The sequence below is a fragment of the Poromitra crassiceps genome, assembly GCF_964638095.1.
Source record: "Poromitra crassiceps genome assembly, chromosome: 29".
NCBI classification, from domain to species: Eukaryota; Metazoa; Chordata; class Actinopteri; order Beryciformes; family Melamphaidae; genus Poromitra; species Poromitra crassiceps.
Window position 1 is genome coordinate 9,705,725 of NC_139641.1, and position 17,500 is coordinate 9,723,224.

Consider the following 17,500-nt stretch of genomic DNA (forward strand, 5'->3'; position numbering starts at 1 on the left):
GGACATGTAACTGTTTAGTTAAACTTGCATTCCAGGAATATTGTGCTCTAAAGATGACGTTAGTGGAGTCGAGGCTGTTGCGTCCTGAAACCCACATAGGTTGCGTGCGATTCGAGGCGTAACCTATGTGTGGTTTGGCGTAACCTATGTGCGATTCGAAATAACGCATCCGAGATAGAAACGTTATGAATATAGCCACGTTATAAACAACAAACTAACGCTGGTGATCCGTATGGAAACAGTGTTACTCGAAATGGTTAAAAGTTATATCAATTTGGTCACTCAGTGGCATTTTACTGCCATATAACATAACTAACTAGTGGCTAATATTAGCCACAGAAGGCAACTAGCGCTGAACCGGAAGAACAAATACGTTTGCGTTGAACGCGGAAGAGAGAAAAAGTGGACGTGGTAAATAAGGTGAATAGGTTGAATTGTTTCATGTGGGCGTCACCGTGACGACCAGTGGTGGGCGTGATTGAGGACGTCTTATTTATTCTTATTTATGGACGACCAAAAGCGAGTCAAGGCGAGACGAGATGAGCCGGTACCATGCGGTGGAAAAGCACCATTTATACTGACTCCAGATCAGTCTTACCCGTCCACTTGTCCCTGCTGGTGGATGATGCGATGAGATTCTTCTCTGGTTATCCTGCCGTGGAACCACAGCTGGGCTACATGGATGACTGCGCACAAAATAGAGAGAAATTGTGTCTGACAATTTCCTTCAGATTGTGACTTTAAAGTTGAGCTGAACCCAAAAATGACTTTTCTTTTCTTTTAGTTCAAATACCTGGGTATGCAGTGCACCTATTTAATAATGTATGCAAACAAAATCACAACAATCTAATTTCTTTCGTTTTTCACACTTTTTCACATCAACAGTTCATTTTTCAAGATTTCATTGATAACAGTAATGTACAGTTTGCTGACGTCACCCAGTACTATCAAATTTCTACCCCATTTCAACCAATCATATCACGACATGCAGCTGTCAATCAAATCTTCATTTCAGGATAATTTTCTCTTCCAAATGAAGTAGAAAATGGCGCCTAGTGCCTGTCATCTGGCAGAATTCCTATCCCATAAACTAACTACTAACTTGGCCAATTGTTAGAAACATGAACAAAAAACAAAAACTATAATCTCTAAGAATGCAAAGAAATGTAACTGGCTCGTTAAAACGCGCATTCCAGGGATATCGTATTTACAGCAGCGATAATGGCGCGCGCATCCCAGAGCTTGGTTGTCAGGGGTCTCCCCTCGGAGATTCCAGGCCGACGTGCTGCACTCTCCGCTCGGCAACACGAAGGCAGCTGGCTGCCTGCGGCTCGCTGAGCTCCACTCCTGTCAAGGAGGGGGAGCGCCACAACACACTGAATCCCACTCGATTTGGAGGCGGAACACGCCAGGATTGGCCAAAGCCCACAATCCAGTCCCCAGAATTGTCAAATAAAATCATCGACATGATACTATGACCCGCCTCTCAACCCGTCATCTTAGACAAACTATGTTTTCAGTCTGAAACGGACTCATATGCACGTGACGAACGGGTTCAGTTCGACTTTAATTAAACTGCAGTCATTTGTGGCTTCAGCGTGAAACCGAGGACGTTCCTGATCGGGTTCCCCCAGAGAAAAGGGTCAAGCGCGTCTCGTAGTGTGAGCGCTTACCTGAGCTTAGCGAGGAGTGGTGCAGTGGACTGTGGCAGCCCAACATGTTCATTCGTTGAGTCCTCTTCTGAGGGAGACGCCACAGACACACAACACAAACCGGTGATCAGTTCACATTGACTTAACACTGGAGAAACATCTCACGTGTACATGGTATGCTACAAATGTACTAGGCACAACTCTATAGTATGTGTGATATTATTATGGATATGTGAGTATGTACACATCTCGTATATATTAATACAGTAGTATAACATGTTATTACAGTACAATACTGTCATAAAAAGCCTATAGCTATAAAACAGGAGGTAGGACTTGATAAGTATTAACTTCTTCCTACTCCTTTTCGGGCATGATGAACAAATGTAAATTGATTGTGAATTTGCTGTCTATTGGATGCTGTGAATTCCAATTGACTATGATTGTTTGCCACTTCTTGCCTATATTTCTTTTATTTTTTATCTTTGTTTTGTTTTTGTTTTCACCATGTTCGAAATAAATCTAATCTAATCTATCTCAGTTGAGTTTAGGTGATGAACCCAACATTGGTCCTCAGATAGTAGAATAAACTGTGTCATGAGTATTCTAGTCATGTCAGGTGAGTAGCACTGACCCAACCATATTATTATTATTTATTTATTATTATTATTTTTTTACACTTTTTATAGGGGCAAAACTGAGCGTCACATCCTCTACAGTTGGTACGCAGGATTTTCTTAAATTGTTATTCTAATAGTAGAGTGTGAAAATCATCATTATGCCAGCATTTACACAAGACCACAGCCCGCTAGAGTTAACGAGGCCCTTTACACCTGGCGTTAACATGTGTTTTCTGTGATCAGATTGCAATCAGATTGTGTTTTATCACTTGAAATGCCAGGTGTAAACACCCCCAAAACGCATTGAGGAAGGATTGCAATCTGATCGGCCAAACCACCTCCGGAGGTGGTCAGGGATGCATTGTGTGTACACATTGAACACAAGTGTAAATGCAATGTGTCCTCTCAATCTGGATACAGCAACTTTATGCGGATTGAGAGGACACCCATTTCTGCAATCTGATTGCAATCTGATCACAGAAAACGCATGTTAATGCCAGGTGTAAATGGCCTCTTAGTGTCACTTGTGATGGTCCTTCACCCATGGGTGATGGTGATGCAGTGTCTCACCCTCCAGGCGTGTCCCTCCTCCAGGGCGGCGCTCTGAGCCTCCACAGGGTTGTCGATCACCCTGCCTATCCTCCCTGAGAAGTCCATGGCCACCAGGGAGTTCTCCGACACACTCCGCTAGGGGGCGACAGAGATACATGACAGTCACACAGTGGACTACAGAGGCGGCACGGACAGAAGTGACAGCAGCATGCAGACAGAGACAGCACATGACATTAGTGGGGTAAGAATGTAGCAGAGGTAAGTGTTTGCTTCATGTATGTCATCAAACTGCTTATGTTAAGTTATGTTAAGTTGCTTATGTTATTGAAATAGAAAATGCAGTGATGTGTGTTTCAAAGTGATTTGAGTCAAAACGGAGACTTACCACTGGTGCTGAGAAGTGTGAGAGTAAAGTTTTCCTTTGCTGAGGAATCTTATAGTTCTGGTACAATACAATCCCATACTGTGAAGAGAAGGGGACACCACTGGTCAAACAAAACCGTCAAATCCTTGATTATTAATCCAACACACCCTTGAATAAATAATGCTACTGCACAGTTTTCACAATGGCATAGTGGCATAACAGCAAAACGTGGAGCAATATTCAATAAAGATTCTGCAAGATGGTGTAAGCTAGTGTCCTCTAGAGAGAGAGTGGCGTCAGCGGAGGACCAAAATGCGAGACTCATTAGCCAATGAACAGCCAGGAATGGGTCTCGCGCTACTTTTGTATGCTAAAATAAAGCTGATAATGTACAATTTGATTCAAGGGATGAAAAACCCTTTCAAAGTACAACACAAACTGTCTATTTTGCTGCAACTCGACAGTGCTGCTTTTTTTTTCCTCAATAGTTCCAGGACCTTACTTCCTGGAAAAAAACTGGTCCATTGGAGTGAATGGAGATGTCGGGACTCTTCTATCTACATGGCTCTGGTGTAAGCTACAACAGGTGAGCCAGTAGTCTGGTCCACTGGGGTGTTAAACCTGTTTTTAGCCTGGCTGACACCCAGCTTGAGTCAAGCGAGTCTCGCCTTTAAGACCCAGACTCATTAAAACCCGCTAGTACTCTTCTTAAGGGCACCGAGCAGAACTGGGTCACTGACCTCATTACAGGTCCAAACCCAGTTTGAAGAAACGCTGTTCTAGTCTTTTCTGAACAAAGTTTGGTAACTATGGGCTCACAAAGCACAACATAACTATCCTGCAGAGTATCTCTCTTACCTCTTACCTCTTAATCCTATTTTTAATGTTGTATTCTTTTACTCTTTTATCTAATCCGCTGCCGATTTTTATGATTTTATTGCTGATTTTATTGCTGATTTTATTCTTCCCTTACTAAGGGATTGGATGATTTAAACATACTGTGCAATAGGGCTGTGCAATCTTGTGCCTTATAGCTGGCACTCTTCCTGTGTTTTAGTGCAATGCTGTGACTGTGACCGTGTCTGTTCTGTGTTACTGTGTCTGTTACACACGTATGTTGGTACAAAGCACTTTTTGCCCAAGACAAATGTCTCTCCTGGGACAATAAAGTTTATCTCCATCTCATCTCTCATCTGCGTGGGTGTGATCACAACAACAAAAAGAAAAGACAAAAAAGCAGGATAGTCAGACAAGAAATTGGCCTATAAATAGATGCGGCCTATAAATAGACGAGGCCTATAAATAGATGAGGCCTATAAATAGATGAGGCCTATAAATAGATGAGGCCTATAAATAGATGCGGCCTATAAATAGACGAGGCCTATAAATAGATGAGGCCTATAAATAGATGCGGGTGCTATGAAATATAGTGGAAAAAGTCAGATGAGTAGTATTTCCTCGTGGTGGTGGCACCTTAAAGAGTCGGAAGGCGGTCATCCAGCAGGTTCTGCTCTGCTCGTCCTCGGCACACATCATCCTCAGCTCCTTCAACTCAGCACGGCCTTTACTGGGCTGTCAATCAAACACATTTCAGCCAATCAGAAATAGAGAGAATAAACTGTTGCCTAAATAGCATCCTATTGTGGGCTGTATTGACTCAGGTGACAGGGGACAATGACGATATACATTTGTCTTTTATCTGTTGACTCATCAGCAGTAGAACACATCAAAAATAGGAATATATGATTGGGTGACATTAACTCATTGAGTGCCATGGACGGACATGTTCGTCATTTCAAATAGTAACGTAGAGTGCCAAGGACGGACATGTTCGTCAATTGCGTTTTTTGACGGTGGGGCGTCGATCAAAGCCTTCTGCCTCTCCTGTACAAATATTATAGCTATTGGATGTGTCTAACCTATTTTACAGAACCCTTAGGTGGCGACAGTGCTCTCCACATAACAGAAAGGCAAGGAAAAAACAAAGAAGAAGTCGTTATGGAAACGGAAATCGCATCGCATCCGTATGCATCGATATGCTGAAGCACGTTACTGCAGCTGTGCCTGCAGCAGCCAATCTGCTCCCACAATTGAGCCGCTCCGTGTCGGTTGCGACAGCACATCCGCACATCCACACCGTGGAGTTGTTATTATTCTCAACTGGAAGCATCGTTGCCGGTGACAAACACACGCGGAACGCTGTAAAAAAGCAGGATGTCGAGCACCCTTCACTGTGCGCACAGCAAACTCAGCAGAGAGCCACCACAGACAGGAGGAGGAGTGTGCAGTTGAGGCGAGGCGGGGCGGGGCGGGGGGGGGGGGGGGGGGGGGGGGGGCACGCAACACCCAGACAGACCCAGGCAGCAGGACAGGATTGACAAACGCAAGCCAGAATATCCGATGCCCACCAGCAGCAAATCAAGACCAGCAAGAAGCTGCAACCAGCAGCGCACGCAGGGGCCAGCGCTGCTGGTTGTAGCTAAAAAATATTATTCTGCCAAACAGAATTCCCTGGCCTTCACTGTTTTATTGAAGGAAATTATTTTTGAGGTGTGACTACATTAGAAAAGATTAGCTTCAGAGTCAGTGATGTGCTTGAAATGTTTAATTTCACAAAAGGCCAATTATCTCAGCTTCTAGAAAAAAATGGCTGTTTTTGGATGAATCAAGCTATCTTCTCCGGCTCATAACTAAAGAACGGAAAATGGGATCAATAAACTTTTTTTTGCAGATGATAGAATAGAGTCTCATCGTTCTTTGTGCGTGTTCAGTGTTTACATAGTAATATCACACAATATTCTGTGGGCCTCGAGAAATCACTGAAAACGCTCTGAAACTCTGGCACTGGGAGCATCCGTTCTCCAAAAGTGGCTGGCACTCAATGAGTTAAAGTAGCGCCCCGTCTCCCTCTGTCTGACACTGACCTTGATGCAGAAGACGTGCTCTGTGGGCGCGCTGTAGTGCTTCTTGCCTGTGACGACAGTGAAGATGTTACTGTCCTCTAGGTCTGCTAGTAACTGTAGATGTCTGGGCTCCTGGAGACACAACCGATACGTCAGAACATCAGATATAGTGAGAGACAGAGACATAATGCAGACAGACAAAGACCACCATCAATAAACACAAAGATGATTCCTTCAAGGTAGAAATGACTGTACCACTGATTATGTTAGGAAGTTTGTGTGAAGTTTGCTGGATCTTAGGTAAGAGCTCGTGAATGGTGATCGATTAGAACCACAGAGATGTCTTTCAGGCAGTTTATTTGAGATATCAGGCAGAAGCAATATACAGAGTAGCTAGCAGATAGATAGCTTACGGATTGCAGGGAAAGGGGAACCTCGTGTATGAGGTGCAGAAAGGGAACCAGCATAACAGAACATCACTTTTATACCTCCCAAATTCGAGGTATGACATCATTGGTGATGTCACAACGTCCCGGGAGGTATGACAGCATCGATGACCTCACAGGTGAACTCTGACATCATCACCGATGATGACACGGCGGTGACATCACCATTGCGTCGTGGGCTCCTCCGGTTCGTGGGCGTCAATTGCCCCAAGAACAGGCCTGATGGTGGGCCATGACGGAGCCTTTTCTACAGATTAATTATGAACATTTGGGCCCGATCCCAATAGACCCTTTGCTTCCCCACCACATAGCCCAAAAAGTAATCCAGATAGATCAAACCACTACCCCCTTGTAACTCTGTTCCGAGTGCCAAAGTCGAAAAGTGAGGGGGGGGACTCGAAAACTAGGGGTAGGGGTAAAAAATAAGAAATGGGATTGGGCCTTACTTTCGGATGACTTAAAATCCTAATATGACATAACTATCCCAGTGTTTCTCAAAGTGTGAGGCGGGCCCCCCCTGTGGGGCGCAGGGGGAAATGCAGAGCGGAACCAATGTTTTGACGTCTGACTTCTTTCCCGGTGAGCAATAAATGAACCCCGCTTCTGTAGTGACTTCGCATTCATTCCATGGATGCTTCATTCATATTGCCAAATATTTGAACTTGTTTTGTTTTGTTTTGCACAGGTTGCACTTAGGGATGTCAATTTTCGGTTAATTTCACTTTCGATTAACCGACGCTAATAATCGATTAACCTATCGGTTAATTCATAATTTTTTTATATTATTATTATTATTATTTTTGTCTATTTACTCAATGAGCTCATGCCCAAACAAGGCGTGTCTATTTAGATGCTGAAATGTTAATGCTTTTTGTGTTAGGGCTGTCTGTCAGTGTCTGTGCCGGCGCGCGTGTGTGTGCGCGCCCCGGATACGCTGCATGTTTGGGGAGAAATGCGTTTAATTAGAAGTAGGCTATAACATGCTGAGTGATATAGAGTGGACCTGCTTTTCCCCCCGCTGTTGCCTGTCGGATACACGAGAGGAGAGCGTGACAAATTCATAATTTTTTAATATAATTTTTTTTTTTTTATATTAACTGATAGACCGACAGCAATAACCGAACAACGACGTTAGCGACGGTTAATCGATTAACGGTTAACCGTTGACATCCCTAGTTGCACTTTATTGTTATTATTTTGGAAAGATGTGCAGTGCAAAACGGGTTCATTGCAGCCACTAATACAGTGATGATAAGACTCAATGCACATTTTTCTTGCCAAATATTAGTTATTTTTTGCACAGATAGAACTTTATTGATATCGTTATAACAAAGTGATTAGTGTTTTATCTGATGGAGCAATCTGGTTCACTTTGTTTGTTCTAGCAACGTGATTGCAATTTCTGTTTGAAGTTGTTTTTTTATTTGGACAACATTACTGAAAGAAAATAGAAAGGAATGGTCATGATCTTGATGTTATTTCAATAAAAGTTAAACTTGGACCCTTTTGTTCGAATTTTGTTGGGGCGGTGGGGCGTGAACATTTTTCCTCCTTCAAAGTGGGGCATGACAGAAGAAGTTTGAGAACCACTGGACTATACTAATAATAATAATAACATAATATTACGTTCTTACCTTTGAGGTTCCTTTCGTCGAGCAGTAGAGTCCTGAGCGCCGCAGGAACAAATACAGCTTCTTCCAGGACTTCCTGGCCAGCTCTTTAACATACAGATGGCCCTGGATCTCTGGACAGCTGCTGGACGCCAGGAAGTTCTGAAAGAGGGAGCAAGAAAGGTGTGGGCTTCAAACACGGCTGTAAGGACGTTTGTGTGAAGTTTGCTGGATCTTCAGTAAGAGCTCACGGGCTGTGATCGGTTAGAACCACAGAGATGTCTTTCAGGCAATTTATTGGAGATATCAGGCGGAAATATCAGGCAGAAGCAACATACAGAGTAGCTAGCAGATAGATAGATAGCTTGCAGGGATAGAGAACCTTGTGTATCATGTGCAGATTGAGAACAGGACCTAATTAAACATGATAGAACAACACTTTTATACCTCCCGCATTCGAGGTATGACATCATTGGTGATGTCACAACGTCCCGGGAGGTATGACGTCATCGATGACCTCACAAAGTCACGTCTGACATCACACAGTCTGGAGACAGCCTAGACCGTCTGACATCACCGATGACCTCACAAGGTGAACTCTGACATCGTCATCATTGCGTCGTGGGCTCCTCCGGCCCCACGAACAGGCCATTACGGAGCCTTTTCTACAACGGCCCTCAGAACATTTTGCTGCAGCTGTGTGTGTCTCCTTGATGCCTCCACTGTCATCTAGTATTATGCACAATATGTTCCCACTGAGTTGGGCTGGCAGGCTCTTGGCATCGCACAAAGTTTGCATACAGCATTGGTGTTTTGACTGTATCACCTTTGAATGGGTCGTCACCAGTAGGGATGTCACAATATATCGTCCCACGATATATCGCAATATCAAAAGGTGACAATATGTATCGTTGAGATGAAATCTCATATCGTGAGAAAAAGAAGCTGAACATGGTGGTTCACTGATCTGCATCTGATTGCATGATCGCTCTCCTTTTCATTGCTTTGTTTGAACAGACGAGGGACGTTACAGACACACGGGAGGATGAAAATGGTGAAATGACTCAAATTAGCGTGGAGGACGCCCCCTCCACTTACATATCGATCGCAAAAAGATATTGTTAAAATATCGTAACGTATCGTTATCGTCAACCCAATATCGTGTATCGTATCGTATCGTGAACTGAGTGTATCGTGACACCCCTAGTCACCTGGATCTATTAGTCCTGTCTATTATAATTTGGAAACATATTTCTTCCACTCAGCGATAGGGGTGTCACGATATTTCGTCGCACGATTTATCGCGATATCAAAACGTCACGATATGTATCGTCAGAAAGAAATGACGATACCATTTTTTTTTTTGCTCCTGAATAATAATAGAACAAATTTAGCAGAATCAACACGCATGAGTGAGGGGGTAGACTACTACTGGCATGGCAAAACAGCTCAAGGGGTACATAAGATTACATAAGTTTAGGGACCATTGAGCATGAGTTATTTAAGAAATAGATTGTATACTTTATTTTTCTTTCACCATGCAACAAACATTTAGTTTGTGACAGTGTGACACATTCTATTGCAAGAGAAGCATTATCTTCCATGTTGTTTTATAGTTATTATAATAAAAATTTCCAAAAACAGCATTTGTTTTGTATTTTGTGTATTTCAAATGAAAGACTATTTTTCCATTATTTTCCCAGGGCTCCCTTGAAAAGAGGTTTCGATTTCAACGGGACTCACATGGTTAAATAAATGGTAAACAAATACATAAAAATTATTTACTTTTGTTAAAAAGAATATTGTTAAAATATCGTATCGTATCGTTATCGTGAACCCAATATCGTGTATCGTATCGTATCGTGAAATTAGTGTATCGTGACACCCCTACTCAGCGATGCTTACGACATTCAAGACACGCCTGGTTCATGACAGTCCCTGTCATCGCCATGGTATCAACTGTAAACAGTTAGTGAGCACAGTTAGGGAGCTGATGGCAACATCTGGCAATATCACGTTATTAAAATGTCGTTTCAAATGATCGTCAAAGTTGTACGGGGCGCTGCTGTTAACCCCCACTTGCATCAGCTGTCGTCAGTTCTGTAACAGCTGTGTGACCCTGAACACATGATTGGTTGTAACAGTTCTGTAACAGCTGTGCGACCCTGAACACATGATTGTAACAGTTCTGTAACAGCTGTGCGACCCTGAACACATGATTGTAACAGTTCTGTAACAGCTGTGCAACCCTGAACACATGATTGGTTGGCTTTCTGTGATGACATAGATCGGGGCCAGTTCTGCAGATGATGGCGTATCTCATGTCGTCGGTGCTTCTTGACATCCTTCGCATTAGAGATTTCCATTTCAAAACCTGGATAAGAGAAGACATAAAGGCAACGTCTCTTATGTAATGTGCCAAACCTGAATTCCCAAGACCTGAAAGACCAGAATGTCTTGTACCGTAAGCTATTGGAGGATGGATTACTTGTTCTCCCGCTGGTTGAGGCTGACACAGAAGTAGACGTTTGGAGCTTGCGCTCTTTGGTGTTTCACAGAGAGATCACACCATGAAAGTGGCAAGCTGATTTGGAATCTGTGGCTTGCGGCTGGAAGGAAAACGGTTCAATATCTAAAGCACATGTTTCCCAGTGTTTTGGGCAAAACCACCTCCGATGGGGCCTCATCATGCAGGAACATTTAGCTTGAGTTTGTGGAGCGCGCCTTCACACGCAACATCTCATTCAGAAAGCTTAAGAGGGGAGCTCAATTTAAAGAAACTACTTATTCACACTACCTTGAAAAGTCAGTGCATCTCAATCTGTGGGGTAAATTTATGGAATGGTCTGGAGTTGGAACTCAAACAAAGCACCAACATGGTACAGTTTAAAAGGGTGTATAAAAGAAACATACTTAAGGGGTATAGAGTTGAGGAAGGGCTATGTTGATTATATTTTTATTTTTTATTTTATATTTTATTTAAGTAATTTAGTGATCAGAGTAGATTGTCTATATGATGCCAAATTCATACACGGTATTGTATGGGTATAGTTATGAGTGTATTATTAAGTATTAAGTATTATTTATAGATATATAGTAGATAGGTAGATAGATAGAAAATATATTTATATTTTATGGATTATATAATGTTATATACAGATAGTGATATATTTAAGAAATCATAGAAATTATGATATACATTTATACTTGTAATTATCAATATGGATATTGATGTTATAAGAAGGGGGTAGGAGTATAAGTCTTTACTTCTTCCTACTCCTTTTTGAACATGTTGAGGTTGATCAATGATTGCATTTTCTTTTTAATTGTTATTTTTATTTTATTTTTGTTGCTTAATTTTTATATCATGGCTTTCATTGATATGTTTTTATTTTTTTGTTTTATCTGCAAGTTCAAAATAAAGATTATCAAATCAAATCAAATTATCATTATTATTATTATTATACTTTTTGAATGACTTGGCCGTCTCAGATAGTCTCTTCAACATGTTTCTCAAAGTCACAACCAAGTTGTGAGGTGACGGAAGAGTCCCACACACAATATCCCTCCAAGTATCACTCCTGTATCTCGGTGGCTCATTTTTGTCAGTTTGTAAGTTAACAAAAAATAATAATAATAGAATGACTGTTCTCATGTGTGAGAAGAACACCTGAAATGATCACTGTAAGCGGAGTATTGATCACTATAAGCAAATTATTCAAACAGCATGTGTATAGGAATGATTCTGTACCAAGCTTTTTGATCCTTTAAGCAGTTGGGCTCATGATTAGTACGAAAATACCCCCAAAAACATATTTTTTACAGGCCACCAGGGCCAGCTGCTTTACAAAAATGGTAAATGGCCTGCATTTATATAGCGCTTTTATCCAAAGCGCTTTACAATCAGTAGGTAGTCTACATTCACCCATTCATACACCGATGGCGGCAGGCTGCCACGCAGGGTGCCTACGCACCATCGGGAGCAATTTGGGGTTCAGTATCTCGCCCAAGGACACTTCGACATGCAGACTGGAGGAGGCGGGAATCGAACCACCGACCTCTTTGATCCAAAGCAATTAGTGGACAACCCGCTCTACCTCCTGAGCTACAGCCGCCCCGAAAAACCAGTCTAGATGCAGCTATGTGTCATCATTATTATTAGGGATGCACGATATATCGGCAATCATATCGGTATCGGCAGATGTTAGTCATTTTCTAACATATCGGCATTGGTCCAATGTTGCAATGTTAATATCGGTTATCGGTATCAGCCAAAATGTTTACATTGAGAGGAAACATTGCAGTAAATCTATGATTTCTGGGCTTTTCCAAATGTTTTGGAAATAAAGAAAGACATTAATCTTTCAAATTCACAGTGTTTACATGTGTTTTTCAGTATGTACACAATTTTATCATCACAAAAATGTGTTTTTATACAGATCATATCGACATCGGTAAATATCGGTTATCGGTCATAACAGCAATGTTAATATCGGTTATCGGTATCGGCCAAAATTTTAACATCGGTGCATCCCTAATTATTATTATTATTATTAGTATTATTAGTATTATTATTATTATATTTAAATCCCATTGCTATATACCCCTCCCACATATTAATGTAATGTGGTCTCAACCTGCACCATGCTGTTGAACCCAGGCGGGCGTGCGTCACGGTGACATCAAGACAGAGAACGTGATGGTGACCAGTTGGAACTGGGTGCTCCTCACAGACTTCGCCAGCTTCAAGCCCACCTACCTGCCAGAGGACAACCCGGCCGACTTCAACTACTTCTTCGACACGTCGCGGCGCCGCACCTGCTACATCGCCCCCGAGCTCTTCGTGGACGGCAGCCTGTTTGCCACCACGGAGAGCGACCACAACACCCCCCTGGTGGACCTGACCAGCAACAACCAGAGGAGCCGCGGGGAGCTGAAGCAGGCCATGGACATCTTCTCCGCAGGTACAGCAGCACCACCTCTCACTAGGTTGTGTTGGACTTTTCAAGCCTCTCTTTCTTCTTCATTGTCTGTGAGCTTCTGTAAAGCCCGCTGGTTCTCATTAGAAACATCCTCAGCAATGAACCTTGTCTCAAACTATGTCGTGTTGGGACTTTGAATTTGAGGGAATTTGGCATGGAAAGTCCTTGAAAAATCCTTGAGTTTGATGTTTTAAGAAGATGTGGGAACCCTAAAAACACACGCACGCACGCACGCACGCACGCATGCACGCACACACGCGCACACACACACACACACACACACACACATAGCTGGGAGGGAATATGTCAAAAATCATAAAGATTGTGCACTTGGTGACAAGTTCTTGATTTTTGGCAGGGTGTTAGGTATGGGGATAAGGTTTTCAAAAACCACCGGATACAAGTTGGGGTGGCCCCCTAGTGGCCGGTATCCATGAAATCCAAAATGGCGGTCACCGAAAAGACCAAAGGTCATATCTCAGCTTCTTGAAGTCTTAGATTGTCGTATAATGTCACTTTTTCAACTTTTTTGGAGCTATGAATCCATATCTGACATAAGTTTCACATTTCAAGGTCATGTTCAAGGTCAAATTTATTGTCAAGGTCATTTCTAGCTAAACAAAACTGTCCATATCTCTGAAACGAAGTAACATAGAAAGAATATTCTAAACCCATAGGGCTCTAAACCCACATGTTCAGTCCTTAGGAATACAATTAAACATGCCATCACTCTTGTATGAAAAATATTTTCTAGCAAAGTCAACTCAACTGCGGAGGAATACGGTAGTTGTACGGTTGGGAGAAAAAGCAGTACCGAATGAAACTGCTGTTTCGCGGAAAAGTACAGTAAAGCGCTGAAAATTGTCAAAATAGAGCGTGCATGTACACGGATGTCGATTTGTTTAGGTGGGCGTTGTTTTAGGTGGCTAAATTACGTTTTTTTGTTTAGTTGTTGACCCCCAGGACTTAGAGAGAAAAAGCTGGTGATGCTGCTGCTCTGGGTGCCGGATCTCGTTCGACGCTGCGCCCCGCTTCAAGAACACTGTACCTAATTAAGTTAGTGTATCTGACTAGCTGATAGGACCCCACTTCAAACAAACCGAACTATCCCTTTAAGAAAGAACATGAGGTATTTACACGACATACATGGACTATCATATCCCATATCCCCCACAAAGAACATCAAAACACAACAAAACAAAACAAGAAAACTGTATAAGATACACAAAAATCCAAGAACAAACAAGACTATTGGACAAACAACCAAACAAAAACAATGCATTCAGCTCCTATCCTGATAAGCCTAATGACACTGGGGTAAAAAAGTTCTTAAAGTCAAACTCTGTATGTGGTTGCCATATTTTGGGGATGTCTAAGAATCTGCCTTTGCTCTTGTAGTAAATGTTATCCAACGTATGGTAGCTTGAGAGTTCATTCCACCAGTGAACTACAGCTGGGGGATTGGATGCTTTCCAATTTAAAGCTATGCATTTCCTAGTTGCCAACAGGGCAAGATCTATGTATTTACTTTGAATGCATTGTTTTTGTTTGGTTGTTTGTCCAATAGTCTTGTTTGTTCTTGGATTATTGTGTATCTTTTGTTTTCTTGTTTTGTTTTGTTGTGTTTTGATGTTCTTTGTGCGGGATATGATAGTCCATGTATGTCGTGTAAATACCTCATGTTCTTTCTTAAAGATTTAAATTTGCTAAAACGACTAGTCGACTACTAAGCACAGTGTCGACTAGTGGTTTTACTAGTCGACTAGTCTGTGAATGCCCTAATACGAACTATGCCCGCTGGATGCCAATCTTCTTGAAAGACATGGCACAACTACCAGATACCCACCCATCAGTCCACAAGGCTTTCTTGGAGGGGAAGTTTGTTGTGCAACGTGGTGACAAGAAGTTCACACTAATGGCAATTAGGGATGTCGAAAATCATAATTTTTCTTGACCAACAACCGACCCTCATTAGCCGACAATTTGTCGGTTAACCGAGAAGATTAAAATGTGCTATTTGCCTGTCTGTGCCCCATTAAACCATTACCACAACAAATGCTTGTTTATCTTTCATTAGAAAGCGTTTATTTTTACATCTACAAGCAGAAAAAAACACATTAACAAAACGAGAAGACAAGTTGCATCCTCCAGCCATCTAAACAAAAACATTCCTCCGATAGGCTATACTGCTCGCATTGCATATTAAGGGCACGTCAATTGACACGCAGCCGCCCCGTGAAGTAGTCTTTGAGCGGACGACAGCCCAGGCTGCAGGGCGCACTGACGAAGCGCGCATCACTACAGTATCTTCTCCTTTTAGCAATAGTCTCACTAATCCCACAGTGGTTTACCTGCTTTTGAGATCTGCAAAAAATAGTTTGCTTCTGTCTCACCCCTTCTCCCTCTCTCTTCACACGCGACGAGGCAGGGCCGTAGCCAGGGTTCCGAAATAGGGGAGGTCCAGCAAGGGGAGGCGGATTGGCCGAAAAAATTTTGAAGGTTTTTTCCCCCCTTTTTTAGCCATATTTAGAGTAATATATCATTTTAAATCAACATTAGGATTATACTGTTGTGATGTCATTATTCAGTATATTCTCTTTCATGTCACCACCTGCTCAGCTCTCCTGTCAACATAATTGTAACTAACAAACACAAACTGTTTTAGCCAAATTCATATCAAAATGACACCTACAAACACAGGTACACAACCCAAGCCGTACACAACACACAAAGTCATCATCGATAATAAAAAAAACATACAGAGGGACATTTATTTATTCCTGATAGGAACGATTGAAAAATAAAATAAAATATATTATGTTGTTTTTAACTTTACATCACCTCTTTTTGTTACTTATTGGGTCATGAAACTGAAACCATGCATATAGCCACCTGCATACCTGACTTCGGGAGCTTGGCAATTGGCATCATGCATGATTAGCCAGTAGCATCCCAACGTGTCACACAGGTAACATTACTTAAGAGACAGACTAGACACTTACTTTCTTGGTTGTTGCTAAAAAATCTGTCAGTGTCACTCACTGTCTGTCGTTCACTCGCTCACTGTCTCGCAGCTCGCTCACCTTCAATTATCTTGCCAGGCAGACAGAGAGTCATCACTCACCACCATGCTGCTGCTCTCTCAGAATCAAGTTACCGCGGACGCGGCGTCAGATGACTTCCTGCCTGACCTGCCTTTCGTTTCAAAATAAAAGAGATCCCGTGTTTTTCATGCTTTTCCATGCAGATTGTTTTATTTTTTTCTCTGAAATATTAGGGGAGGTCCGGACCTCCCCGTCCTCATAGCTAGCTACGGCCATGCGACGAGGGCTGTGCTCTCTGTGTCTTGCAGGGCTCCACAACATTATAAAGACGAGTCCGCACTCCACATGCAGCTGTCAGTTGTCAATGCAGTCTACAAACAATCCGTCTCTTGTTGTGAAACAATTTCTTCAAACTGCCATGTGTTGGACAGTAAAGACTAACGTTAATTGATACTTTTCAATCGTCAATTAGACGCATGTCTGCATTTTTGTAACACGGTAAAAACTACTGTTTCATCATTGAGTGCGAGCGTATGCATGCGTGTGCATGATGAACATGCAGAGAGGGAGGGAGAGAGAGTCAAGGTCTCATTATGCTTTCTGCATCAGCGAGGAACGCGAGTGTCCGCGCGGAAAAGTGACGTCAAATCAGCAGACACGCCCCTCCGCAAGGCTCCGTGCGGACGGTTTTCGACCGGCCGTGCGCACGCCGAATTTTGTAACTACGCGGACGCGGACGGGCGGACAAAGTGGAGTTTTCAAGACTCGCGCTCAATTCCGCCTGCAGAAACCCACACAGAGTATACAAGCTCCACACGTTTCCTCGTCGGATTCCGTGTCTCTCATTTCCGTGCGGCCGGCCAAAGCGTCAAGCATAATACAGGCTTTAGACCGAATGAGACAGTGAAGAAAAAGTCCTATTGTCTGTCTTCATCATTGTCTGTGGCACGCTGTTCGTCTTCTGGAGAGAGGTCAGAGCCAACTCCCCCTGCCTGCTGCACAGCATGAAGTACATTTCTCTTTCTCATATATGTGTGTATATATATATATATATATATATATATATATATATATATATATATATATATACTGTATATATATATATATAAATAATAATATTTATTTATTTATTATACATATATATATTATACATATACATATATATCAGACCATTAAACAAACTCTTTAGCGCCCTCCGTAGGGCAGTGTAATTTTGAAATGGCAGAATGGAGCAATGATCGCATCACTCTCTCTTACTGTACGTTTTATGAAAATCTGATCTGAGATATTGTGCGTGGCTGACAGAAAAGTAGAGCTGCAACCATGA

At 42.3% G+C, this 17,500-nt stretch overlaps 2 protein-coding genes across 2 annotated transcripts in view; both read right to left on the reverse strand.

The window, feature by feature from the left end:
- LOC310800169 (dynein axonemal heavy chain 5-like) overlaps positions 1 to 17,500 on the reverse strand; it is a gene marked incomplete at both ends in the record, with an annotated part of 678,223 nt that overhangs the window by 299,107 nt on the left and 361,616 nt on the right. The window lies entirely within an intron of this gene.
- LOC310800247 (growth factor receptor-bound protein 10-like) lies at positions 595 to 8,799 on the reverse strand (the record flags this gene model as incomplete). Its single annotated transcript, XM_083662825.1, has 8 exons — positions 595 to 686; positions 1,674 to 1,740; positions 2,843 to 2,959; positions 3,210 to 3,287; positions 4,662 to 4,760; positions 6,113 to 6,223; positions 8,172 to 8,309; positions 8,737 to 8,799. 8 exons carry the CDS (start codon positions 8,797 to 8,799, stop codon positions 595 to 597), a joined length of 765 nt encoding a protein of 254 aa, XP_083518951.1.